This window comes from Malania oleifera, chromosome 11, assembly GCF_029873635.1.
Source record: "Malania oleifera isolate guangnan ecotype guangnan chromosome 11, ASM2987363v1, whole genome shotgun sequence".
Lineage (NCBI taxonomy): Eukaryota > Viridiplantae > Streptophyta > Magnoliopsida > Santalales > Ximeniaceae > Malania > Malania oleifera.
Genome location: NC_080427.1, coordinates 63,052,982 through 63,076,787, shown reverse-complemented (window position 1 = coordinate 63,076,787; position 23,806 = coordinate 63,052,982). Strand labels below are relative to the sequence as shown.

General features: G+C 38.1%; 1 protein-coding gene across 3 annotated transcripts; it reads left to right on the top strand.

The window, feature by feature from the left end:
• The first annotated feature begins 926 nt into the window (after window positions 1-926).
• LOC131143474 (uncharacterized) lies at window positions 927-16,092 on the top strand. Of its 3 annotated transcripts, none has more exons than XM_058091802.1 (2): window positions 927-1,188; window positions 1,807-2,193. In XM_058091802.1, exons 1-2 carry the CDS (start codon window positions 1,021-1,023, stop codon window positions 1,939-1,941), a joined length of 303 nt encoding a protein of 100 aa, XP_057947785.1. In that variant the 5' UTR covers window positions 927-1,020; the 3' UTR covers window positions 1,942-2,193. The 3 variants fall into 3 exon arrangements, with proteins under 3 accessions (XP_057947785.1, XP_057947784.1, XP_057947783.1); XM_058091801.1 differs by having other exon boundaries at window positions 944-1,188; window positions 1,818-2,193; XM_058091800.1 differs by lacking the exon at window positions 1,807-2,193 and adding an exon at window positions 13,819-16,092 and having other exon boundaries at window positions 947-1,188.
• The last annotated feature ends 7,714 nt before the right edge of the window (window positions 16,093-23,806 follow it).

The window sequence follows — 23,806 nt, the reverse complement described above, 5'->3', positions numbered from 1 at the left end:
CATTAACTTCCATATATTAAAGGATCCTTTTGGTTGCAAGCAACATTTTTTCTCAGGCAAATTATCCGGATTAAAGGGAAAACTAAGCAGTAACTTTAAACATTCAAATAATCATGAAATTTAATAAAAGCACTCCCATAAAAATTTCTCATTCAAACCTTTTTTCTTCAAAATTAAAACTAAATTCAATATGCATGCAAATGGATAATAAAATTTACATACGAAGAAGACTTTCATATGCATTCAAAAATTTAATATGCATTCATCATTTATACAAGCAAAATTTAACATGCATTCATCATTTATACATGAAAAATTCAAACATGAAATAAAAAACCCTACCACGAATTTGGGTGTTTCACAATAATGCTTCAAATCACCAAATTGATTTCAATACAAGCCAATTTAAGATACAAAATACCAATTTCTACTTCAAAGTAATCAATTTTTTTTTTTTAAATTTCAACTCAAATTTTAGATTACAAGAAGTTAGGGTTTTTAATAATGTTGAATGTGGGAGAACATACTTCATTTTCATTCCTTGTATAATGCTCCCCCAATGTTCGTGCTTTTTAGGCATAACGCTTGGATTGTACAATCCGAACCACAAATAGTCACCTGAAAAATCCCACCGCTGGCTTTGTTGACTTCGCGTCATCCTCCTTCTTGGCTCTCTTCTTTGAACATACAAGAGAAAGGAAGAAGATGAAATTTAACTCAGCAAAAAATACTAGTTCATCTAGCATTAGGTAAAAATGCTTTTTGGTGTAGCGTTTGTTAATGGCCACATGTCATTAGTGTTTTAATGCTCAGATTAAAAAATATTATTGGATGACTTAACCGTTTTTCTAGCCGCATCAATTTGGGAAATAAATTTCCATTCTAATAATTTTTATTAAAATAATATTAAATTCGGAAAAAATCCCATTTCTCCATCATTTTCAAAGAGCCAGAACAGAACTACAAAAGAAGACCAGTTCGCGCCATCCACTCTTATGTGATGCATCCGAGCTCTGGGGAATGGCGTTTTGGCCTGGTTTGATTACTCTCGGACTGGAACCGCACTCGCAGGACGTCGCCGGCGATGATCCCTCAGTCACTGATTCCCCTTCCATATGTCTCCGATGCAACGCTTCTGGCAATGTCATGCCCAAACGGACAAGCCTAGGTTCACGAAGCATACCCGAGGTGACTCGTATCTTCGCTTTGTTCTTTTTATTTTTGGGTGAAAACTGCGATTGGCACTGATGTTATTGTGAACATTATCAGTTTCTTGTTAATTTTGGAGTATGTTGCTTTGTCCCCCTATATACTTTCTGAGCCAAATCCTCGTCAGATGTTAAATTTCGCCTCTCTGCGCATATATTTTTTTAGTAGTTGGACTGGAGTTGATAAAATCAGGTTCTTGGAGCCTTAATCTACGTGGTGGAAGTCATTGCACAGTGGGTTAAATCATAATGACATTCCGAAGAAAAGAAGGTAGAATTAGGGTTGGCTGAGAACAGGAGACAGATTGTATGTTTATCATTACTATAGTCATAACTAGAAAAAGTGAAAACAGAAATGGGTACATATGCATACTAGTTCGCCTAAAAAATTCTAAAAAGAGGAGTCTTGTGTCAACACCAACTAAAGACTGTTAGTGGTAATAATTATTTGCATTATATCAAGGTAGAATAGTCTTTTTTTCTTTTATTCTTGTAGGCTATATAAGTCATCTTTATCTCTTGTAGAACCCTAATGATTCAATGAAAGTTTTTTCTTTTCTCAATCTTTTGCTCCTCTTTGATTCTAATATGGTATCAGAGCATGGTTAGGTTACTTTGTGTTTCCCATGCTGTTCTCGTCGCCGTCGTGCTGTCGCCGTCGTTCTGTCATTCCCGTGCATCGTTTCCTTCATCGTCTCTATCGCTTCTGTTTGCCGGCCATTGTCTTGCATAAGAAATTGGAACTCTTAACCGCACCCTACTGATCCAGAACTTGGAACTGATCTACCCGCTGTGTTCTGCATCTTTGGGGACTCCTCATGTGATTGCTGGTGTTTAATTGGGATTATACTGGAGTTTGAACAGACATAGTGAGCTTCCTATTGTTCACTTGTAATTTATGGCATTTGCTTGGCTTTGACTACTTTTGCTTTGTGTTACCATTGTGGGTTGCTCGCATAATTTGGAGTTGGTGTGGTTTGGGTAAATGGGTTTGAGTTAGGTTGGATATATTGTTGTGTTCATGGTCATTAGATGTTTTTAAATTTTTGGTGATTGGTATTGTGTGAAAAAAAAAAAAAAAAATCATGTTGTTTGGAATTGTTAGTGCAACAAAGGTTTTGAGTGATTACTAATTTCTAATCACTTGAATCTTGATGATGTTTTATGTTGAGTTTGTTTTGAGTGATTACTGATTTCTAATTGCTGGGATATGAAGAACTGAGGTGCAAAATCGATTTTTGGGCTTGGCATCTTTAAATTAAAATGGGTTCGATTTTGGCTTTCTGGTGGATTCTGGCTGTTGGCAAATCTGGATGTGGTTTGCTTTTGGTTTGAGTTTGACTCGTGATTTGTTGGATTCTCGCTTGACTCGATATTGGTAGGTTTGGTTTCAGTCTTGCCATTCTCAGATTAATTTGTTTCTTATATCTTGGGTATATTTGTTGTTGTTCGTCATGGCTAGTTGTCACGGTCCGACTATTTTCATACCCTTGTGAGGGGCCGTGCGGCGCTAGCTAAAGCACTCTTGTTTAACTAGTCAGCCTATTGTTTACCAACATTCATCTACGAAACACTTTCATTAGCATTCAATCAAATAGCAGCGGAAACAGTAATAAATTCATGAAAGCCGTGGCAAGCAAGCAGTAAACATTGAAGCAAACGTAATTCATTAACAACATGGCAAGCAAGCTGTAAACATTGAAGCAAACGTAATTCATTAACAATACCTCCGTTTGCATGGTGTGTTTAGCAAGGGGCAAGTAGGCTAAACACGTTGACAATAGCTAGTGAGTTTTACAATGATTGATGAACACTCACCCTCCCCTAAAGAGCTTTTTGGGCTATTCTCACTCTGGCACTAGGAAACATCAAAGTGACCAAGGAGTCATACTGCCTTATTTGACTTACAATGAAATAAATATTGGAAAATAACCCTACACTAGTATTTACATGATGGAAACCCATCCCAAACACACGAGGCAAGCGGTCACAAGCAAGCATATTGCCCTGAACAAGCTTAGCTTGTGACATTCTCCCCCATTTATGCGGTCGACGTCCTCGTAGACTTTGACGCTAGGTACACTTCAACTTTGTCCACGAACGGTTGCATATCTTCCATAGAAACCCAACTAATTTCTTTGTCACCAATGCCTTTCCACTTCACTAAGAATTCATGCTGCTTCTTCCTTGAGGATGTGAACTCTCTGTCTGCAAGGATATCTTCAACTTCACGTTTGTCAGGTTGAACTGTACTCACTTCTGCTCTGGCTAACTGATTTCTGCTCGAATCGTGAGTGTCAGCGTTGTACGGTTTGAGGCAGCTGACGTGAAACACAGGATGCACTTTCATCCAAGTCGGAGGGTCGATTTTGTAGGAGACCTTCCCGACTTTGGCCAAGATGGGGACTAGTCCTTCATATTTGCGAAGTAGTCTCCTATCTTGTCCTCGTAGTGACCTGACCTATTCAGGATTGAGCTTAACAAGCACCAAGTCACCTACGTTGAAGTGCTGCGGTCTTCTCCCCTGATCTTCCCACTTTTTCATCCGCTTAGTAGCTTTCTCTAGGTAGGCTCGGGCAATCTCAGCATTCTATCTCCATTCTTTGGTAAAGACGTACGCCTTGGGACTTTTTCCTCTATATGGCTCATCCATTGTGTGAGGTAACAGCGGCTGTTGGCCTATAACAAGCTCAAAAGGACTCTTGTTGGTTGTGGAGCTCTTTTGGGCATTGAAATAGAATTGAGTCACATCAAGTAGTTGCACCCAATTCTTCTGGTTGGCATTGATAAAGTGGCGCAAGTACTCTTCAAGTTGCCCATTGAATCTCTCCATCTGTCCATTTGTCTGTATAACTCGAAGAGATTTCAAGTTGTGAACCGAGGATTCTGAAAAGTTCTGTCCAGAAGTTGTCGGTGAATCTTGAGTCTCGGTCACTAACAATGTCTTGGGGAACACCCCAATACTTCACAATGTTCTTGAAAAACAATTGTGTTGTCTCCTCTGCCGAACAGTACTTTGGTGCGGCTATGAATGTACCATACTTTGAAAACCTGTTTATAATAACAAGTATAGACCCTGCATCTCCCACTCTGGGTAGGTTGGTGATGAAGTCCAATGAGACACTTTCCCACGGTTTGGACGGTACTGGTAGGGGCTCCAATAGCCTTGCAATTTTCCTTCGCTCCACCTTGTCTTGTTGGCAAGTGAGACAAGTTCGGGTATAATCAACCACATCATCATGCATGTGCGGTCAATAGTACCCCCGCTTCAGTAAGGCCAAAGTGCGCTGCCATTCTGGATGTCTAACCCACATGGTATCATGACATTCCTTCAACAATGTCTTCCTCAAATTCCCAGCTCGTGGCCCAAAGAGCCAGATACCATGGGTCATCATTAATCCATCTTCCATCCAAAACTGTTGTGCCTTCCCTTCTTCGGTAAGTTTCATTAAGTTCTGCGCAACTAGATCTTTGGCTAAGTTCTCTTTGATGCGCTCCCGCATCGTTGTGGTAACAGTACTCAAAGTCAAATGTGTTACCATTTGTAAAGCCGCCAGCTCGGCCTTTCTACTCAGTGCATCCACGACTTGGTTCAATCGCCCCGCCTTGTGCTCAAAGGAAAAATCAAATTCTGCCAAGAATTCCTGCCATCGGCCCTGCTTGGGTGTCAGCTTTGGCTGTGTGAAGAAATGGCTAACACCTGAGTTATCTGTTTTCACCACAAACCTTGACCCCAGTCAGTAATGCCTCCACATACGGAGACAATGTATCACCGCTAGCATCTCCTTCTCTTGAGCTGTGTACTTCCGCTCTGCTTCACTAAGCTTACGACTTTCGTACGCAACAGGGTGCCCCTCTTGTAACAAGACTCCTCCAAGGGCAACGTCTGATGCATCTGTCTGTACCTCAAAGGGTTTCATGACATTCGGAAGAGCAAGTACCGGATCTCTCATCATGGCATCCTTCAAGTCATCAAAGGCTCCCTGGCACTCCTCTATCCAGTTCCACCTATGACCCTTCTTCAAAAGTTCTGTCATAGTGGCTGTTCTCTGTGAATACCCCTCTACGAACTTCCTGTAGTAGTTGGCAAGGTCAAGAAAGGAACGCAACTCCTTCACTGTTGTTGGGATCTTCCATTCTTGAATTGCCTTTACCTTTCCCATATCCATCCTCATATGACCTTGTTCAATCACATAGCCAAGGAATTTGATGTTCTGCTGAGCGAAAGAGCATTTCTCTTTCTTCACATACGGACTGTTCCTCTTCAGCCTATCGAGCACCTTCCGCAGATGCTTTTTATGTTCCTCCAGAGTGGAATTGTAGACAACAATATCATCTAGGTACACCACGACAAACTTGTCAAGGTACTCACGAAAAACCTGGTTCATCAAGGTAGAAAATGTTGCAGGCGCATTGGTCAACCCAAATGACATCACCAAGAATTCATATGCCCCATACTGTGTCACACAAGTAGTCTTTGGCTCATCCCCATCAACAATTCTCACCTGATAGTAGCCTGACCTCAAGTCAAGTTTAGTGAAGTACTTGACATGACTCAACTGATCCAATAAATCAACAATCAACGGAATAGGATACTTGTTGCGCACTGTCACCTTGTTGAGCGCGTGGTAGTCTACACACATCTGCAAGTTTTGAAACAGCACTGGTGCTCCAAATGGTGCTTTGGAAGGGCGAACATATCCCGCTTCCAATAACTCATCAAGTTACTTCCTCAACTCTGCTAACTCTGGAGGCGCCATCCGATATGGCCCTTTTGCAGGTGGTTCCACTCCTGGAAACAGCTCGATCTCATGCTCCACACCCCGTAGTGGAGGTAATTCGTGAGGCAACTTATACGGCATCACCTCCTTGTACTCATCCAACACCGCTTGGATGGTCGTAGGCACCAGCTCTTTGCCTACTTCTTCATCTACCACCACCGTGGTTAGATATGTCTGCTCTCCCTTTCTCAAACCTTTCTTGAGTTGCATGGCTGAAAGGAACTTCCCATTGTCTCCTTTCGTTGCAACAGCTTGCACCATGCATGGGTGATCTCCCATCAGACATAGGGAACCAGCCGAAGGCATCAGCACTGTCTTTGTCCCCCTTAGGAACTCTATTCCCAAAATGACTGGAAAGTCATCCAATGGCACCGCTGTGAAATTCACATGACCTTCCCACTGCCCAAGCTTCACAGAAACTTGCTTGGCTACTTCCAGAGTAGGCTGGGCTACAAAATTAACTGCTTTCATGCGTCTGGTATCCTTCTCTAAGGATAAGTTGAGTCTCCAAGCTTTCGGTTGCGAAACAAAGTTATGGGTAGCCCCGGTATCCACCATAGCGTGGGTACTCTTCCCATTGATCCTCAAGTCCACAAACATTAGCCCTCTAGCTTGTGCAACATTTGGAGCTTTAGCCTGCTTTTCCAATGTGCTCACATGCCGCATTGCACACATCCTCGGCATCTCATCTTCTTCCCCATCGTCTTCCACTGCTTGTTCTGCAATGGACGCCTGTAAGGCATTAAGTGTTGCTTTGTGAGGACACTCAAAGACTCTATGAGAACCTCGACACAAGAAACACTCAAGTTTACCCTTTCCCTTGGGTGTGTTGAACCCTCGAGACGACGAAGCTTCCTTTGAGGTTGATGCTTTATAGTCGGCTCCGCCACTCTTGGGTTTGCCTTTCTTGAAAGACTTTCCACTGTTTCCCTCTCCGCCAGACCCTTTGGACGAAGCGGTATTCTCCCTAGCGTAGTCAGTGAAGCGTTCTGCAACAACTTGTGCGGTAGACAAGTCTTGAACTCTTTGTCTATGAAGTTCAGTTCTTGCCCACGGTTTCATCCCCTCTAGAAAATAGAACAACTTGTCCTTCTCCGACATATCCCTGATATCCAACATCAAAGTAGAAAATTGTTTCACATATTCCCTGATCGACCCAGTATGCTTGAGGTCTCTCAGCTTTTTCCTTGCATTATACTCAACATTTTCAGGAAAGAATTGGGCCTTAAGCTCTCTCTTCAAGTCTGCCCTACTCTCAATTACACAGTTTCCATTTTCAATGTCATTGTACTTAGCACGCCACCACAGTTTGGCGTCACCAACCAAGTACATGGTTGCAGTATCCACTTTCACCTGTTCTGAGGCCATCCTCACAGCGCGGAAATATTGTTCCATATCAAACAAGAAGTTCTCTAACTCCTTAGCATCACGGGCACCCCCATACGGGGTTTAGGTACCTTGGTCTTGCTAACTCTCGGAGTATTGGAGTTTCCCATAGCAAGAACCATCAGATTCACCTTTGCATCCAGATCAGCCATCCAGGCCTGCAAAGTTTTCATAGTGTGGTGAAAGTCCTCTGACATTTCACTTGTCAAACTTGCTTGATGCTGTTGTGATCCCATCACTTCATCAACAAGTCCCCTCAGTTGGGCCATCTCGTTGGCCATATTGTTGGTTGTCTCTTCAACTTGTGCTTCTAGTGCACTGATTCTTTCTGCATTGTTTGGTGCCATGGTCACTTACCAAAGCTTCCCAAATCCCACAACAAAGGTAACTGAATTCTCGTTGCAACTGAGCTTCGATTCTGATACCAAATGTCACGGTCCGACTATTTTCACACCCTTGTGAGAGGCCGTGCGGCGCTAGCTAAAACAGTCTTGTTTAACTAGCCAGCCTATCGTTTACCAACATTCATCCACAAAACACTTTCATTAGCATTCAATCAAATAGCAGCGGAAACAGTAATCAATTCATGAAAGCCATGGCAAGCAAACGTAATTCATTAACAACACCTCCGTTGGCATGGTGTGTTTAGCGAGGGAGGCAAGTAGGTTAAACACGTTGACAATAGCTAGTGAGTTTTACAATGATTGATGAACACTCGCCCTCCCCTAAAGAGCTTTTTGGGCTATTTTCACTCTGGCACTAGGAAACATCAAAGTGACCGAGGAGTCATACTGCCTTATTTGACTTACAATGAAATAAATACTGGAAAATAACCCTACACTAGTATTTATATGATGGAAACCATTCCCAAACACACGAGGCAAGCGGTCACAGGCAAGCATAATGCCCTGAACAAGCTTAGCTCGTGACACTAGTGAACGAGATGATTCTCTACAATCTATTAGTCTGCGGTTGGATGGTAAAAATTATTCTTATTGAAGTTATGTGATGAGAAATTTCTTAAAAGGTAAGAAGATGTGAAGTTATGTCTTGTGTATGGCTCGTAAACTTGTGGAGGGGGTTGATAAATATGAGGACTTATTGGATGCGTGGGAAATTCATAACTCTAAATTTATTACTTGGATCAACAGTTCTATTGATAGTCGCATTGGGATTCAATTGGCGAAATATGAAACTGCTAAGGATGTTTGGGACCATTTGACGAGATTGTATGTTTGGTCTAATTTTGCTGTTCAGTATCAATTGGAGATGGATATTCGAGCACTTGAACAAAAGGATAGGAGTGTTTAGGATTTTATTCGGCTAGGATTGATCTAATTGGCTCTCACAGAATTTGTGAAATTACAGAAGTTTGCTTTATATATTGCCCGTAGGGAAGAGTAACGATTGGTCCAATTTCTGATGACTCTTCGTGATGATTTCGAGGGTCAGATTAGGATCGATTTTACATCATGTTCTACTGCCTTCAGTTGATTTGGTGGTCAATGAGTTGTTGGCAGAGGAGACTCGTCTCAAATCTCAGACTGGAAAGGGAACATATCCCCCATCTGCATCCATTTTGGCTGTTCCTCCTAAACCACCTTCCTTCAGTCAAAATCAATCTTCGCCTCGCCTTAACAATGAGTTCCACTTTTGTAAGGAGAAGGGACATTGGAAGGTTCAGTGTCCAAAATTGTTGAATAAGACTCAAACTTCAGAGTCGTGGCGAAATGAAGGAAAGCCATCTCAGCGTTCAGGGGATCCAATGCCCCAGCAATGGCAACCAGGAGGGCACCAGTCTAATACAATAGTTGTTGCCCTTTCATCGGATAACTCAGGGAAGGATTCCTCATTTGATCCTTGCATTAGTGCCCTTGCAGAACAGTTCCAACAGTTTCTTGCTCCTCAACCATATGCCATGGTCACTCCATCTACAGTAAGTTTGTCATCATCTACTCACTTAGTTATATCATCTTCTTTGTGTGTTTTAGATTCTGGTGCATCTCATCTTATGTCCCCTAGCTTCTCTTCATTTGCATCTATATATCCATCATTTTTTTCAAATTTTGTGAAGGGTCAGATTACGATCTGAGGTTGGGGTTGACCCAGGGTAGTCAACCCGTTGGATTTGTTCAATGCGGACCTATGAACTTTAGTGTGCACTTGGGCCTCGAGTATTTTAAAATATGGGCTTGAATGTATTTCATGATGAGATCAGGCCTAGTTTTAAAAGCACTTGGGCTTGGATTACTTAGAAAATGTTGGCCCGGATTTTTAGGTAATAGGGCCGAAGCCCATTTTTTAAATTTGGGTTTGACCCTTTTTGAAAATCAGGCCTAGGCCGAGTTTTTACTTAGGAAAAAGGTCAGGCCTATGCTTGTTATTTTTTAAAAAAATTGGGCCCGAGTTATTTGAAAAGGGTTGGGCCGACCCGTATTTTAAAATGCTCAGGCCAAGTGCTTCATTTTTTGAAAGGATGGGCCATGATCTCATTATTGGGCTTTTTCAGAATACTGGCTGGCTAAGTAGTATGTAAGTCTAAAATGGATGCAAAATGTATGATATAATACAAGGTATCTCACAACATATATATAACAGAGAGTATGGGGAGAAAGATGTCCCGACCCAGGGTAGGTACATATATACAGGGTTCTTCATGGCACTATCCTAGTTAAGGAAAACTATATACAAGTATGTGTGGGCAGACTCTAATCCCTATTGATAAAAAGGTTCCCAATCTAACCTCCATCCTCGCCCAAAGGGGTTTGGACAAAGTTTAAATTGAGAGGAGTGGTTCGCGGGTCCCATCAAGCTCTGCCACGAAGGGACTGACGATATTACGCTCCTATCTATACTTAGCAGGGAAGGCTCGGGTATAGAGCGTGAAGGTGTGTGAATTCATATTTAACCTAATCCCGCTACCCCACATGCATGTTACATGCTTATTCACAATTAATCACATACTTATTCAAATACCCATGGAAACAAATATTTTCATTAAAGTAAGGATATTTTCAAACATGAAAACTAAATGTTTACATTAAATCTAGAATATTTACAAATATAGTAACAAACTCTCACATTAAGTCAAGTAAATTCACATATACGATAACTCAATATTCACAATAATCCAAGATATCTACCTATATGGGAAGGGGACGTTCACATTAATAAAGGGTATCTACCTATATGGGAACCAAATATTTACATTAATTAAGAGTATCTACCTATATGGAAACCAAATATTTACATTAATTAAGGGTATCTATCTGTATGGAAACTAAATATTCACATTGATTAAGGTATCTACCTATATGGAAACCATATATATACATTAATTAAGGGTATCTACCGACATGGAAACTAAATATCTACATTAATTAAGGTATCCACCTATATGGAAACCAAATATTTTCATTAATTAAGGGTATCTACCTATATGGAAACCAAATATCTACATTAATTAAGGATATCTATCTGTATGGAAACTAAATATTCACATTGATTAAGGTATCTACCTATATGGAAACCAAATATTTACATTAATTGAGGGCATCTATCTGTATGGAAAATTAATATTCACATTGATTAAGGTATCTACATATATGGGAATATTATTCAAGGATATTTATGACTATTAACTCCAAGATATCTACAACTATGGAAACATATATGTTTAGTCAAACATGTTATAATTTTAATAAATTACTTTATTCAAATATAGGGGTATTTTATTTACAAAACAAAGTGGAGTAATTAAAAGACTTAATAAATTTAAATTGGGATAATTCCTAATTAATTATTGGCTCGACTCTTAAATGTCCCCAGCGGAGTCGCCAGGCTGTCGCGACGTCCCGGAGCGCGGGTGCCCCAGGTCGGCGAAATAAAAAAATGTGTTAATATTTTCAGGGAAAAACAATGAATTTCGGAGTCGCCCCTAACCTTTTAGTGTGGTTAGAACATATGATTACTACTTCGTTAAGGGTAGAGTAGGTCTACGTTACCAGAGCTGGGGTCGGGAGTTCGGTACGAGCACCTCCTACGCGCCCGTTCTTACGAATGGTACCTAACTAATTTTGAATTATCTCTAAGTTAATTTAAAAAGTCTTTCACATTACTCCTCTATTAGTGGATTTACAAATATACATGCAATATAAATAAATAAGTGAATCATACAAAAATATATGTACTATATATATTCCCTCAGAACTAAAGGTACAAGAAGTCCGAAAGCTCATACCCTAGCATTAAAATCATAGAGACAAAAATTAGAAAAATACTTAAGAAAATACACTCCCAAATTTTGAAATTGTATTAAATTTTTTATCAAAAAATACTAGTATGGGAGGTTTTAATGTATAATAATAGAATAATAAGTGACAAATTATCATAATACAATATATGTATCAAGATACTAAAGACACTAGAAAAGGTAATACCATATATATTAGAAGTAAAATATATATATATATCTTAATAGATAATACCTAATATAAGCATAATAATAATACCGTAATATTCTATATATTATCAAACTAAATATAATAGCAACTTACCTAATGTAAACCAAAATGTCAAACTTAACCTAATAATTGATACCCTTATGTATAAATATGACAAAGTGCTGGAATACTGATATTAAGTATGTTAAAATACTAATACGAGTAGGCATACATTAAATATATAACCATAATAAGGAAGAAAACCCTACGCAATTAAAAATAGACATACATCAACGATGAAAACCCTAGCACAATACAAATAAGGCAACAAAAACTTACACTTAAATATCAAGACAACTTTACTTAAATATTAAGACAACTTCTAGCCATAAAAAAAAACCCTAAAATAATAATAATGATCCTTCAAACATGAATATCCACTATATATATACAAGAATCCTACAACAATATTAGATATCAAGATTTAAACTTTAAACATTAAAACAAATTCCTACAATAAAAATTCTACAATAATAATAAAGAGGGTGAACATGAATATTAATTACAAGAACAAATATCATAAAAAAAAAATCTTTATTATTTAATATACATAAATAAAAACAATAAAAATTTAAATATGAACAAAAATCCTGCACCCAAGAGGAATAAATCAATTAGTATTTAATATGCATAAACAAAAACAATAAAAATTTAAATATGAACAAAAATCTTGCACCCAAGAAGAATAGATCAATTAGTATTTACACCAAATAAAAAGTTAAGCAACAATAAATTTTTCTTTTTTTTTGAACATGAATATTTATGAAAAGGAAACCTGCAACTCACAATTTTAATATAATAAACAAAGAAAAATTCAAGCTTTACATGAGGTGTGTGTGTGTGTATATAGACAGTATGCAAAGGGACTTTACCAGGGACTTACATGGGTGTGTGTGAGGTTGTGGGCGTGACGGAGGGACGCTGATGCCATGCTGTGCTGTGTGTGGCTCGCGGTGGTGTGGCAATGGGAGACAACGGAGCTGACGGGTTGGCAACGGTGCTGGAGCAGGATCGCGATGGTTGTGGCGTTTTGCTGTCCGCAGGAGCTGGTGAGGGAGCAAGCGTCCGTGGTGCTGGTGATTGTGTGGCCGGAGTGAGGCTGTAGAGAAGAGGTCCGCGGAGGAGGCGGAGCAGGAGTTGGGTGACGAGGTGGCCGAGAAACGGGTGACTCACGGTTGCTGGTAGGAGGTCCGCGGAGGAGGGGGTGGCTGTGTACGCTTGCTGCTGCTTGGCAGCGTGGAGAAAGTATGGAGGCTTGAGCAGAAGAAGAAGAAGAAGAGGAAGCAAAAGGAGTTTTATTTTTATTCTTTTTTTTTTTTGCTTTGGCTCTCTTGGCCTGCGGCCTCGTGCCTGTGCCTGCGCTTCTGTGCCCCTATATATAAAAAAAAACTCAAAACCCTAAAAGGACTTTCCTTTTTTGTTTTTTGTTTTTCTTTTTATAATGATAATAATAATAATTATAATAATAATAATAATAATAGTAAGACAATAATAATAATAATAATAATAATAATAATAATGGAAATAGTAAAAATAATCATAATGGAAATAGTAAAAATAATAATAATAATAATAATAATAATAATAATAATAATAATAATGTTACTAACAATAATAATAGTAAACAATAATAATAATAAAAATAAAAATCATAATAATAATTATAATAATAATAATAATGTATCAATACAAATAATGATAGTGATAATAAAATAATAATAATAACAATAAGATAATAATAATGATAATGAAAATAGTAAAAGACCCCTTGTTCTATCTGGTTAGGGCAAAAATAGGGTGTCTCTAGGTTCCATTCGTAATCATAATTTCTCACTTTCAAATGTTTATTGCATTCCTAAACTAACCATGAGTCTTGTCTCTATTGGCCAATTGTGTGATGCTAGTTATTCTGTTTATTTTTCCTCTACTTGTCATGTGCAGGATCCTCAATCTAGGAAGCTGATTGAGATAGGCCGTAAAGAGGGTGGCATATATGTTTTGGATGAGCTGCGCGTTCGTGATCATGTGGCAGCATCGAGAGTAGACCTCTCTTCATTCCGCTTGGATTCCTCATCTTTTGCTTTTTACTTGTGGCATTCTAGAGTTGGTCATGTGTTAGCCTCTCATTTAAAATTTTTGGTATCTAGCGGTGTTTTGGGTGACTTACAGATACATGATATTTTTTATTATAGTGGTTGCAAATTGGCAAAGTTTTCTACATTACCTTTTACTCACAACATGTCCAAGTCTGTTGCACCTTTTGATTTAATTCACTTTGATGTGTTGGGTGCTGCCCCTATTGACACAAGAGGGGGGATCTAGATACTATGTTTCTTTTATTGATGATTATTCTCGATATCGTTGGGTCTATTTAATGAAACGTCGATCTGATTTCATCCATATCTATACTACTTTCCGATCATTTGTTCGTACTCAACACTCTGCTGTAGTTAAGTGTTTTCGTTCCGATTTCGGTAGGGAGTATACTTCTAAGGCATTTTCTGAGTTGCTCATCTCTGATGGCACTGTTCATCAATCTCCTTGTACTGATACTCCTCAACAAAATGGTGTTGCCAAAAGAAAACATCGCATATTGTTGAAACAACTCGCTCTCTTCTCTTATCTGCTAAGGTTCCTAGTGAATGAATTCTTGGGGGAAGCGGTTCTTACAGCAGTACATTTGATTAATAGAATTCCTACTTCCCACAATTTTGGTCTTTCCTCTTGGGAAAAATTATATGGGTCCCCCCCTGATTACTCCTTTGTAAAAGTCTTTGGTTGCCTATGTTTTTTCCTTTGTCCCACTTTTGAGCATTCTAAATTCTCGCCACGTTATGCCATGTGTGTCTTCCTTGGTTATGAAGAGGGACAGAAGGGTTATAGGTGTTTTGATCCTGTTGCTAAAAAACTATATGTCTCTAGTAATGTTGTCTTCCTCGAACACATTCCTCTCTTTACCGTTTTTACTAGCTCTCCTTATATGGGGCAGCCAAACCTTATTCGTATTGAACCTTTCTTTGATGATGAAAATGATGGCGATGGTGGTGGTGATGACGATGCAAATGGTGGTGATGATGATGCCCCTATTTCGGTCCCCCAAGAATCTCCTGTGGTTGTGGATTCTCATAAGTCTCGCTATCCCAAGTGTGCTCATAAGTCCACTCAGTTATGAGACTGTGCTTATTCTTGTTATTCTGGTTCCTTCACTTCCTTTTTAGCAATTATTCACCCACTTTGTGAGCCTACCTTGTACAAGGAGGCTGCTTGTGATGGCAACAGGCTATGACTAAGAAAATTTCTACATTGCATAAAACTCATACTTGGGACTTGGTGTCACTCCCTCTTGGTAAGAAATCAATTGGTTCTCGTTGGGTTTACAAAATCAAAACGAAGTCAGATGGTTCTATTGAGCGATACAAAGCTCATTTGGTTTCTAAGGATTTTACCCAACAGTATGGTATGGATTATGAGGAGACTTTTGCCCTGGTTGCCAAAATGACAATTGTTCGTGCTCTTATTGCTGTAGCTTCTGTTCGTCGGTAGGCTATTTCTCAGTTGGATGTTAAAAATGCCTTCTTTAATGGGGATCTGAAGGAGGAAGTTTACATGATACCTCTCTCATAACCCAGGCGAGGTTTGCAAACTCAAAAAGGCTTTATATGGTCTCAAACAAGCCCCTCGAGCTTGGTTTGAGAAGTTTTCGATTGTTGTCACTTCTCTTGGCTTCTCTTCCAGTGCTCATGATTCAACTTTATTTGTTAAGCCTACTTCTGCTAGCCGTATCATTCTTTCTTTGTATGTTGATGATATGATTGTTACGGGTGATGATGTTGATGGTATTATGGACTTGAAAAAAATGTTGGCTCAGGAGTTTGACATGAAGGATTTGGGGCCACTTCGCTACTTCTTGGGAATTGAAGCAGCCTACTCCCCCAAAGGTTACTTGCTCTCCCAATCGAAGTATGTTGCAGATATTCTTGACCATGCTTATCTCATTGATAATCGGACTGTTGATACTCCTCTTGAGGTTAATGCCCGCTACACTCCCATTGACGGCATTCCCCTACCTGATCCCACCTTGTATCGTACTATTGTTGGTAGTTTGGTCTATCTGACTATTACTCGCCCAGATATTGCTTATGTTGTCCACTTCGCGAGTTAGTTTGTTGCTTCACCTACATGTGTGCATTGGTAAGCTATTTTGCGCATCTTGCTATATTTTCGAGGGACTCTATCAAAGTCTTTTATTCTCTTTGACCTCTTCGTTGAAGCTTTGTGCCTGCTCTGATGCGGAAAGGGTTACTGATCCTACTGATCGAAAATTCACTATTGGCTTTTGCATATTTTTAAGTGATTCCCTTATTTCTTGGAAGAGCAAGAAGCAAACAGTTGTTTTGCGCTCTTCTACCGAGGCTGAATATCGTGCGATAGCGTCTACCACGACTGAGATTGTGTGGCTACGTTGGTTGTTGGCTGATATGGGTGTTATATTTTCTACTCCTACTCCTTTGTGTTGTGACAATAGGAGTGCTATCTAGATTGCAAGGAATTCAATGTTTCATGAACAGACCAAACACATTGAAATTGATTGTCATGTCACCAGATACCACCTTTAGCAAGGGACTATTACTTTGCCCTTTGTTCCCTCCTCTATGCAGGTTGCTCACTTCTTTACGAAGTCCCACACCGTCTAGCGCTTTCGTTTTTTGGTTGACAAACTCTCGATGCTTCTTGTTGCCGCATCGTGAGTTTGAGAGGGGATGTTAGTGATAATAATTATTTGCATTATATCGGGGTAGAATAGTCTTTTTCCCTTTATCTCTTGTAGAACCCTAATGATTCAATGAAAGCTTTTTCTTTTCCCAATCTTTTGCTCCTCTTTGATTCTAACAAAAACAACCTACTATTAATTTATGTTATTATATATATATATTGTTGTATTTTTATTTATAAAAACACTTTCGATTGATGACTTAGCAAATAACTTTCCTACTCTAATTGATTTATCCACCATTAACCCTTTTACTTAACAATACTCTTCTATTTAACCTCCTATCACCTTGGTTTCTGATTCCTCAATCAAATTAAGAAGCTTATTTGAGGTATGTTCAGTTATCGACACTTTTTTAAACTGATCATTGTTTATGAAAATATTTTAAAATGAAAAAATAGCAAGAAAATTAAAAGTGGAAAAGGACAACAATGTTAAAAGCATGTTTGGAAGGACAATCACAAAATGGCTCAAACCATAATGACATTTGTTAGTTATAAAGAAGAAGAGAGAAAAAGGATTAGGAGGGTGTAGGATAGAAAACACTTCTATAGTTTAACTAGAGCTGATAAAACTATGTTCTTGATGAAATTCCTTACATGGTGGGTTATTGTAGTGACATTTTTTAGTCAAAAAGAAGAAGGTAAGAAGAAAGAACTAAGGTTAATGTGGGATCAAAAAGCCATTTTTCTAGTTTATTTGGAGTTGATAAAAGTATGCTTTTGTAATATTAGTCTGCTTGGTTAAGCTCATTTACATGGTGGATTAAATCATAATGACATGTTGGTTAGAAAGAAGAAGAAATAAAGAGAGAACTAGGGTTGATATGGAACAAAAATAGATTTACTATTTAACATTAGGGGGTTCACCCTACTATAAATTAAAAATATAACTATCTTGAGAAAAAAATTATGGGTTTTGACCTCCCCTGAGGTTTGCCCAAAAGACTCTCACCTCCCTTAAGATTTCAAAAACCCCAACCACCTACCCTCAGATTCCCAAATTCCATAGATCTCACCTGACATCTGATATTTGGACACTTGCACCCCTAAAAAGGTTTGTCTTTTTGCAAAATATAAGGTGAGGTTTGTGTCCTTTTAGCGAACCTTGGACACAAACCACAAACCTCAAGAAAAGTCTGTGGAATTCTTAAAACCTTAAAGGAGGTCACTAAGATTTTTGAAATGTTGGGGAGGTGAGTATCTTTTAGTCAAACCTCAAGGGAGGTTAGTGTCTGTTGCACTTTCTTCAAATAGAGAGTCAAAGTGGTTGGTTCGTTTGCTCGAGAATCTTGCCATGCATTCGTTATTGTTGGTTGGTTGTGTTTTCTCTTTGATGAGAGAATCCAATGGCCATTCTTGCAAGACCTTTCGAAGGGTAGTGTGGTGGGAGCAAGAAGAGAAAGAAAAAGGTTTAGTTTTTCTTCACCATTTCTAATTTTTTGAAGCTAAGATTGGATACTCTTTTGAAGCACAATTTTGATGAAATTTCAAATTGTTGCTCTAAATGAAGTTTATTTCTGTTGCCTTGATTGTCCATTGCACATTCTCTATAGCTTGCTGCAAATGCTCACTTGGTGAGGTCTTTTCTCCATTTTTATTTTATTTTATTTTGAATCTATCTTAGGGTGATGATTGTTGTTGTTATCCAAGAGTTTGCATGCTCTCATTGATCATATATGTTATGGGTGGTTATTTCTAGTTTGGCTAGAAAGATCGTTGCTCTAACCTCATTATTGATAAGACTCCATGGTTTTTCTCTCCTCCTTGAAAGGTTTCAAATTAGTATCTCTTGCAGATTAATTGTTTTTACCAGTGTTTTAAAAGGCTCAATTGAGGCTTGCCTTGAACTCGCCTCAAGGCAAGGCATGCATAAAACACCTTGAGGCTGAATCTAAAATACCAAATTTCAAAAAGGCTGATGCATTGCATGCTAAGGCTTATGCATTTTTATAGTAGGCATGCTTTTTGTGCTTTTTTAGTTGAGGGCTTATGCATTTTAGGTGTGTAATTCTCAAGTTAGAATTGGTTAGAAAAATTTTAACTATATGTTTGTATAAAATGAATGTCATAATATGAGTTGATTTCTAAGACTCTTGAACCTTAAACTTTCCAAAATAACTGAGAGTTGTATCTTAGATCATGAAAATAGTTTGAACTTTATAATTGTATAGCAGCTATAGCTATCTCTTGTCATGATCTATGTTAAGTGTTCAAGTTAGCAATTTTTGAATGGCTAACAAGTAATTTGCAATATATATATAATTTTTATTTTTTAAATTATATTTGTGTGTGTGTGTGTGTGTTTTTATTTTTATTTTTTTATTTTATTTTATTTAAAAAATATATATATAATTATTTAATTTTTATCTTGAAAGCAAATTCTCAAAAGGCTTACACCTCACCTCTTGTAGGTTAAAACACCTCACCTTAAGGCTTCACATTTTAAAACATTAGTTTCTACTTTGTTATGGTTGTTCTTGTGTTTAATTTATGTAGGCTTGATTGCTCGGTGAATCAGGGTTTATTCCCATTTGATTTGCACACAAAAGAGTAGAATAATTTTTTAGGCTTGGTCTCTTGGTGTCACCCCAACAAAATGATATATAAGTTTCTATTGTATGTGTCAGGTTGCATGCTGGAAGGGTTTTTAATGCGGTTGCCAATCTGTTCTATATAAGGGTCTTTTGATCTTTAAAAACTCTACCATTCCTTTCCAGCTAAAGTGACCATAAGATTGAAAAACATCACCGTCCGAAAATATCCTCTCTCCTTCTTCCTAAAAGCCCAAAACTTCACCTTCAAAAAATCCTGAATTGTAGTTGGAGCAACCCAACCTCACCAGAGCACAAAACTAAATTGCTCCACATGTATCCTGCTACCTTACAATGAACGAATGAATGACTAATTGCACAGCATATAGATGTCTCGAGTAAGGGCTTTGTAAGGTCTTCTTTTTTTTAGCATATCATTTGTGTTGATATTGTTAAGAAAAGTCCAAATGGATGCCTGGATTTTAAAAGGAATCTTTGCTTTGCAAACAACTTTGTGTGAAAAAAAGGGATAGGATTTGTGGATTTAGTGAGATTGGAGAAGAAAAGACTTTGAAGAGAAGTACCATGAAGAGTCCCCAATCCAAAGCCTTGTATACCCCCTGCAAATTTGGCACGAAAGAATCCAGCACACCCAGTAAAAGAGTTAACTCACCAAAATCTCTTTCATTGAGACTTCTAAAGAAATAAAAATCCCAAGAAAGAGAGTCCCCTTCAAAAGAATAAAAGGCTGAAATTGGTGCATTGTGAACAATGGAAAGTCTAAATAAATGTGGCACCAACAGCTCTAATGAAGACTCATCAACCCAAATGTCCTCCCAGAATGTTATAGAAAGACAGGATAGAAGCAAAACTAGAAAGGCCTTTGATAGTAACTTTTGAGCTGAGTTAGAGGGGAAGATCATCCAAGTCAATGAAGGAAGTCAAATGCTATCATTGCAAAAAGCTTGGACATGTGCAAAGAGAGTATAGAAAATTGAAAAGTGAGGACTCCAGAGAGATAAGTGATGAAAAGAAAGAAGAAAATACGTGGCAGTTGTTTCATTCAATGGTGACATTCATTGTGGTGGTTATTTAAATTTCACTTGTCAAGACTCCACATTGTTATTTTGCTCATCTTATTTCATGTTACTACAAATCCTACACCAAGTGGTGATTTCAGTTTTGTTGGAAAGGGAAATGATGCTATAGCCAAATTATGGGCCTGATAGATGTTCATGTGGTGAACAATGGAAAAGTTCATGTGGAAACTCTCATGAGTGCAAATTGATTTTAAATAATGCAAGGCTAATTCTGGAGATGCAGCTTCATTTTATATCCACTAGTTCAATTGTTGATGAGGGTTATGTCAACTTCTTTAGTAATGGGAGATGAAAACTCGCTAAGGACACTTAGTGGTAGCTAAAGGAAAGAAAGAGAGCAACATATACATGATGCAAGGTAACCTATACAAGGAAAAAGTGAATGCAATTGAATACTCAATTACTGCATAAGTGGCTGGAGGCACATAAGTGAGAAAGGACTCGATATTCTTGGCACGATGCAACTCCTTCCTGTGACGGGGTATACTCATTATGACTTGCACACATTATTTAGAAGGTTAATAACATAGAGCTGCATTTCAAAGATACCCTCCACTTTGACAATCCCATGTTTTAGATTTGATTCACATTTCTGTATGTGTTATAAATGATAAAACTTTGGTGGTACTTCATACTTTGTTACTTTATTGACAATACTATAGAGAAGTGTGGGCTTTTGAAGACTAGGTACTGTTCAAGCATTTTCATGCTAATGTTGAAAGTTGAAAAAAAGGAGAAAAAAAAAAAGGGATGGAGCTAAAACTGTTTGGCTAGATAATGGTGGTGAGACCAAGTGTCCCTTGAAACTTATTGTAGAGATCATATTGGGTGTGAGAAAATAGTTCCAAAGACACCATAACAGAATGGATTTGTAAAGAGGATGAATCAATGGAACCATACCAAAGTTACCTAAATCCTTATGGGTTGAAGTAATTAGAAGTCCAGTGGATTTAATTAACCTTTCCCCGTCAATGCCACTTAAAGGTGCCCAAAAAGGTGTGATGAGGGAACGATGTTTCTTATCGTCACTTTCGAGTATTTGACTCTAGGGAAGTTTTCAAATTCCTAGAGATGAAAAATTGAAACTTGATAACAAGACTAAACAATGTATCTTCCTACATTATGCAAGTGAAGAATTTGGTAATAGTTTGTGGGATTGAGTTGGCTAGAAACTATTAGAAGCAGAGATGTGTTGTTAAAAGGATCAAATATTAGAAGATCTCAAGAACGTTAAGCAGTTGAAGGTTGTGCCAAAAGGCATTGTTGAATTGAGTTCGATTCCTCCTCCCATGGTGCATAATGAAAATAGGGGAGAGATGCAAGAAGATTGTGGTTATGGGCATGATGATATTCTAATTGCTGATATAACTCCCGAAGAACTTGTTAAGCTAGCACCTCATCAACTCCCTACAAGGCCTCTGCGAAGGGATCTTATAGAAAAAGACCTTCCCAGAGATATTTTCCTTATGAGTATGTGTTACGTATAGATGTAGGAGAACCAAGAATACTGGATGAACATGATAAGAAAAGGTGAGCATGATAATCACGCCTTTATGTCAATCAAGTTGCTTGAGGGCAAGAGTGCATTGATGTAAATAGGTTAACAAGATGAAGAATGAATAGGAGCTCACATTAAGGTACAAAGCTGCGTTGGTTGTGAAAGAATATGACCAAAAGAAAAGAAATGACTTTGATGAAATCTTCTCAACTATGGTCGAGATATCTTATGCCCTAGTTGTTTTCAATTTGTGGCAAGCATGAGTTTTGAGATTGAGCAAGTTGATACAAAGACTACATTCCTTCATTGTGACGTATAAAGTAATTTATACGGAACAACCAGAAGGGCAAAAAGTTAAACGTTAACAACATCTTATGTAAAGGTTACAAGAAAGCTGACATCATAGACAGTCATTTTAGTGAAGCGTGGGCATACATAGACTATTTCAAATGGTTGTGTTTTATTAAAATTTTCTCGAATGGTGATTGTTGGCCATGATACTAAAAAAGTGGAATGTTGAAAAACGAATCTTTGCCATGAAAGACTTTGATTCGACTAAACAAATCCTTGGTATGAGAATTAGTCATGATAAAAAGAATGGCAAGCTTTGATATCTCAAGAGATATAGATTGAGAAGGTGTTGGAGAGATTTAACATGAGTAATGCAAAATTGGTATATTCTCTGCTTATAGACCACTTCAAATGTAGTACTAACTACTAAGCGTCCTACTAGTGAGAAAAAAAAAGAAGGGAAGAAACAGATAGTGCCGCCTTATGCCTGTGCAGTTGGTAGCTTGATATATGTAATGGTTTGCACCATGTTGAATATTGCTCACACATTTACCTTGGTTAGTTGCTTTCTTTCTAATCCAAGTGAAGAGCATTGGGCTGTAGTAAAATTGATTCTTAGGTATCTAAAAGGTACCTGTAGGGTGTGTTTCTGCTTTGGTGATGATAAACTTGTGTTGGGTAGTTTCATAAATGTAGATATGGCATTGGACATTGAAACAGAAAAGTCCACTTTTTGGGATACTTGATGGCATTTTCAGAAGGAGTGGTAAAAGTGTTGCTTTGTCTACCACCAAGGCCGAGAACATTGCTATTGTTGGATGACTGCTTTACCTAAAAGCTTAAGCTATTTAGGTTGTGGGCCAACAATGTCTATCAAGCTTTAACACTCCCCTGCACATGCAATTCGATAACACGTGGAGAGATAATCACACGATAAATAACACCTAATATTACAAGGATTACGATAATTTTTTTAAACACCACACAATAAATGTGGGCAGCAAGACTAGAACCCAGGACCTCTAAGTAACCGGCTCTAATACCATGTTAGATTACCACTTTACCTAAAAGCTTAAGCTATTAGGTCGTCGACCCACATTGTATATCAAGCTTTAAGCTTGCAAGGAACTTCTATGGTTTAAAATTTTCCTACATGAGTTGAGCTTAAAGTAGGATAAAATTGTGCTTTACTATGACAACCAAAGTGTCATTCATTTCAGCTAAAACTCAACATTACATTCGAGATCAAAGCATATCAATGTAAGGTGTCATTGGGATGCTTTGGAGATGAAGTTGTTGGAGCTTTAGAAAATGCATACAGGTGAAAAAATGGATTGGATATGATGACAAAACCCTTGCCTATGCTTGTTACTTGCATGAGATGGCAGTCTTAGTGGAGCCCTCACATAGGGGAGATTTGTTGCATGGTGTCATACGACTCCTATCTGTGTGGTGGGACACACCTTATCTGCTATATAAAAGTATAAGAAAAAAAAAAATGAAAGAAAAAAAAGTCAAAATGGTTAATGGGACAGCATGGAACTTGCTGTGCAATTACTGTAATTGGTTTAGTGCATTTTTAAATTACTGTGCAATTATTGTAATTGGTTCAGTGCATTTTTAACTTACTGTGCAATTATTGTAATTGGTTCAGTGCATTTTTAACTCATTGTGCAATTATTGTAATTGGTTTAGTGCATTTTTCTTGGGTGAGAGAATCAAAGAGGCACAAAACC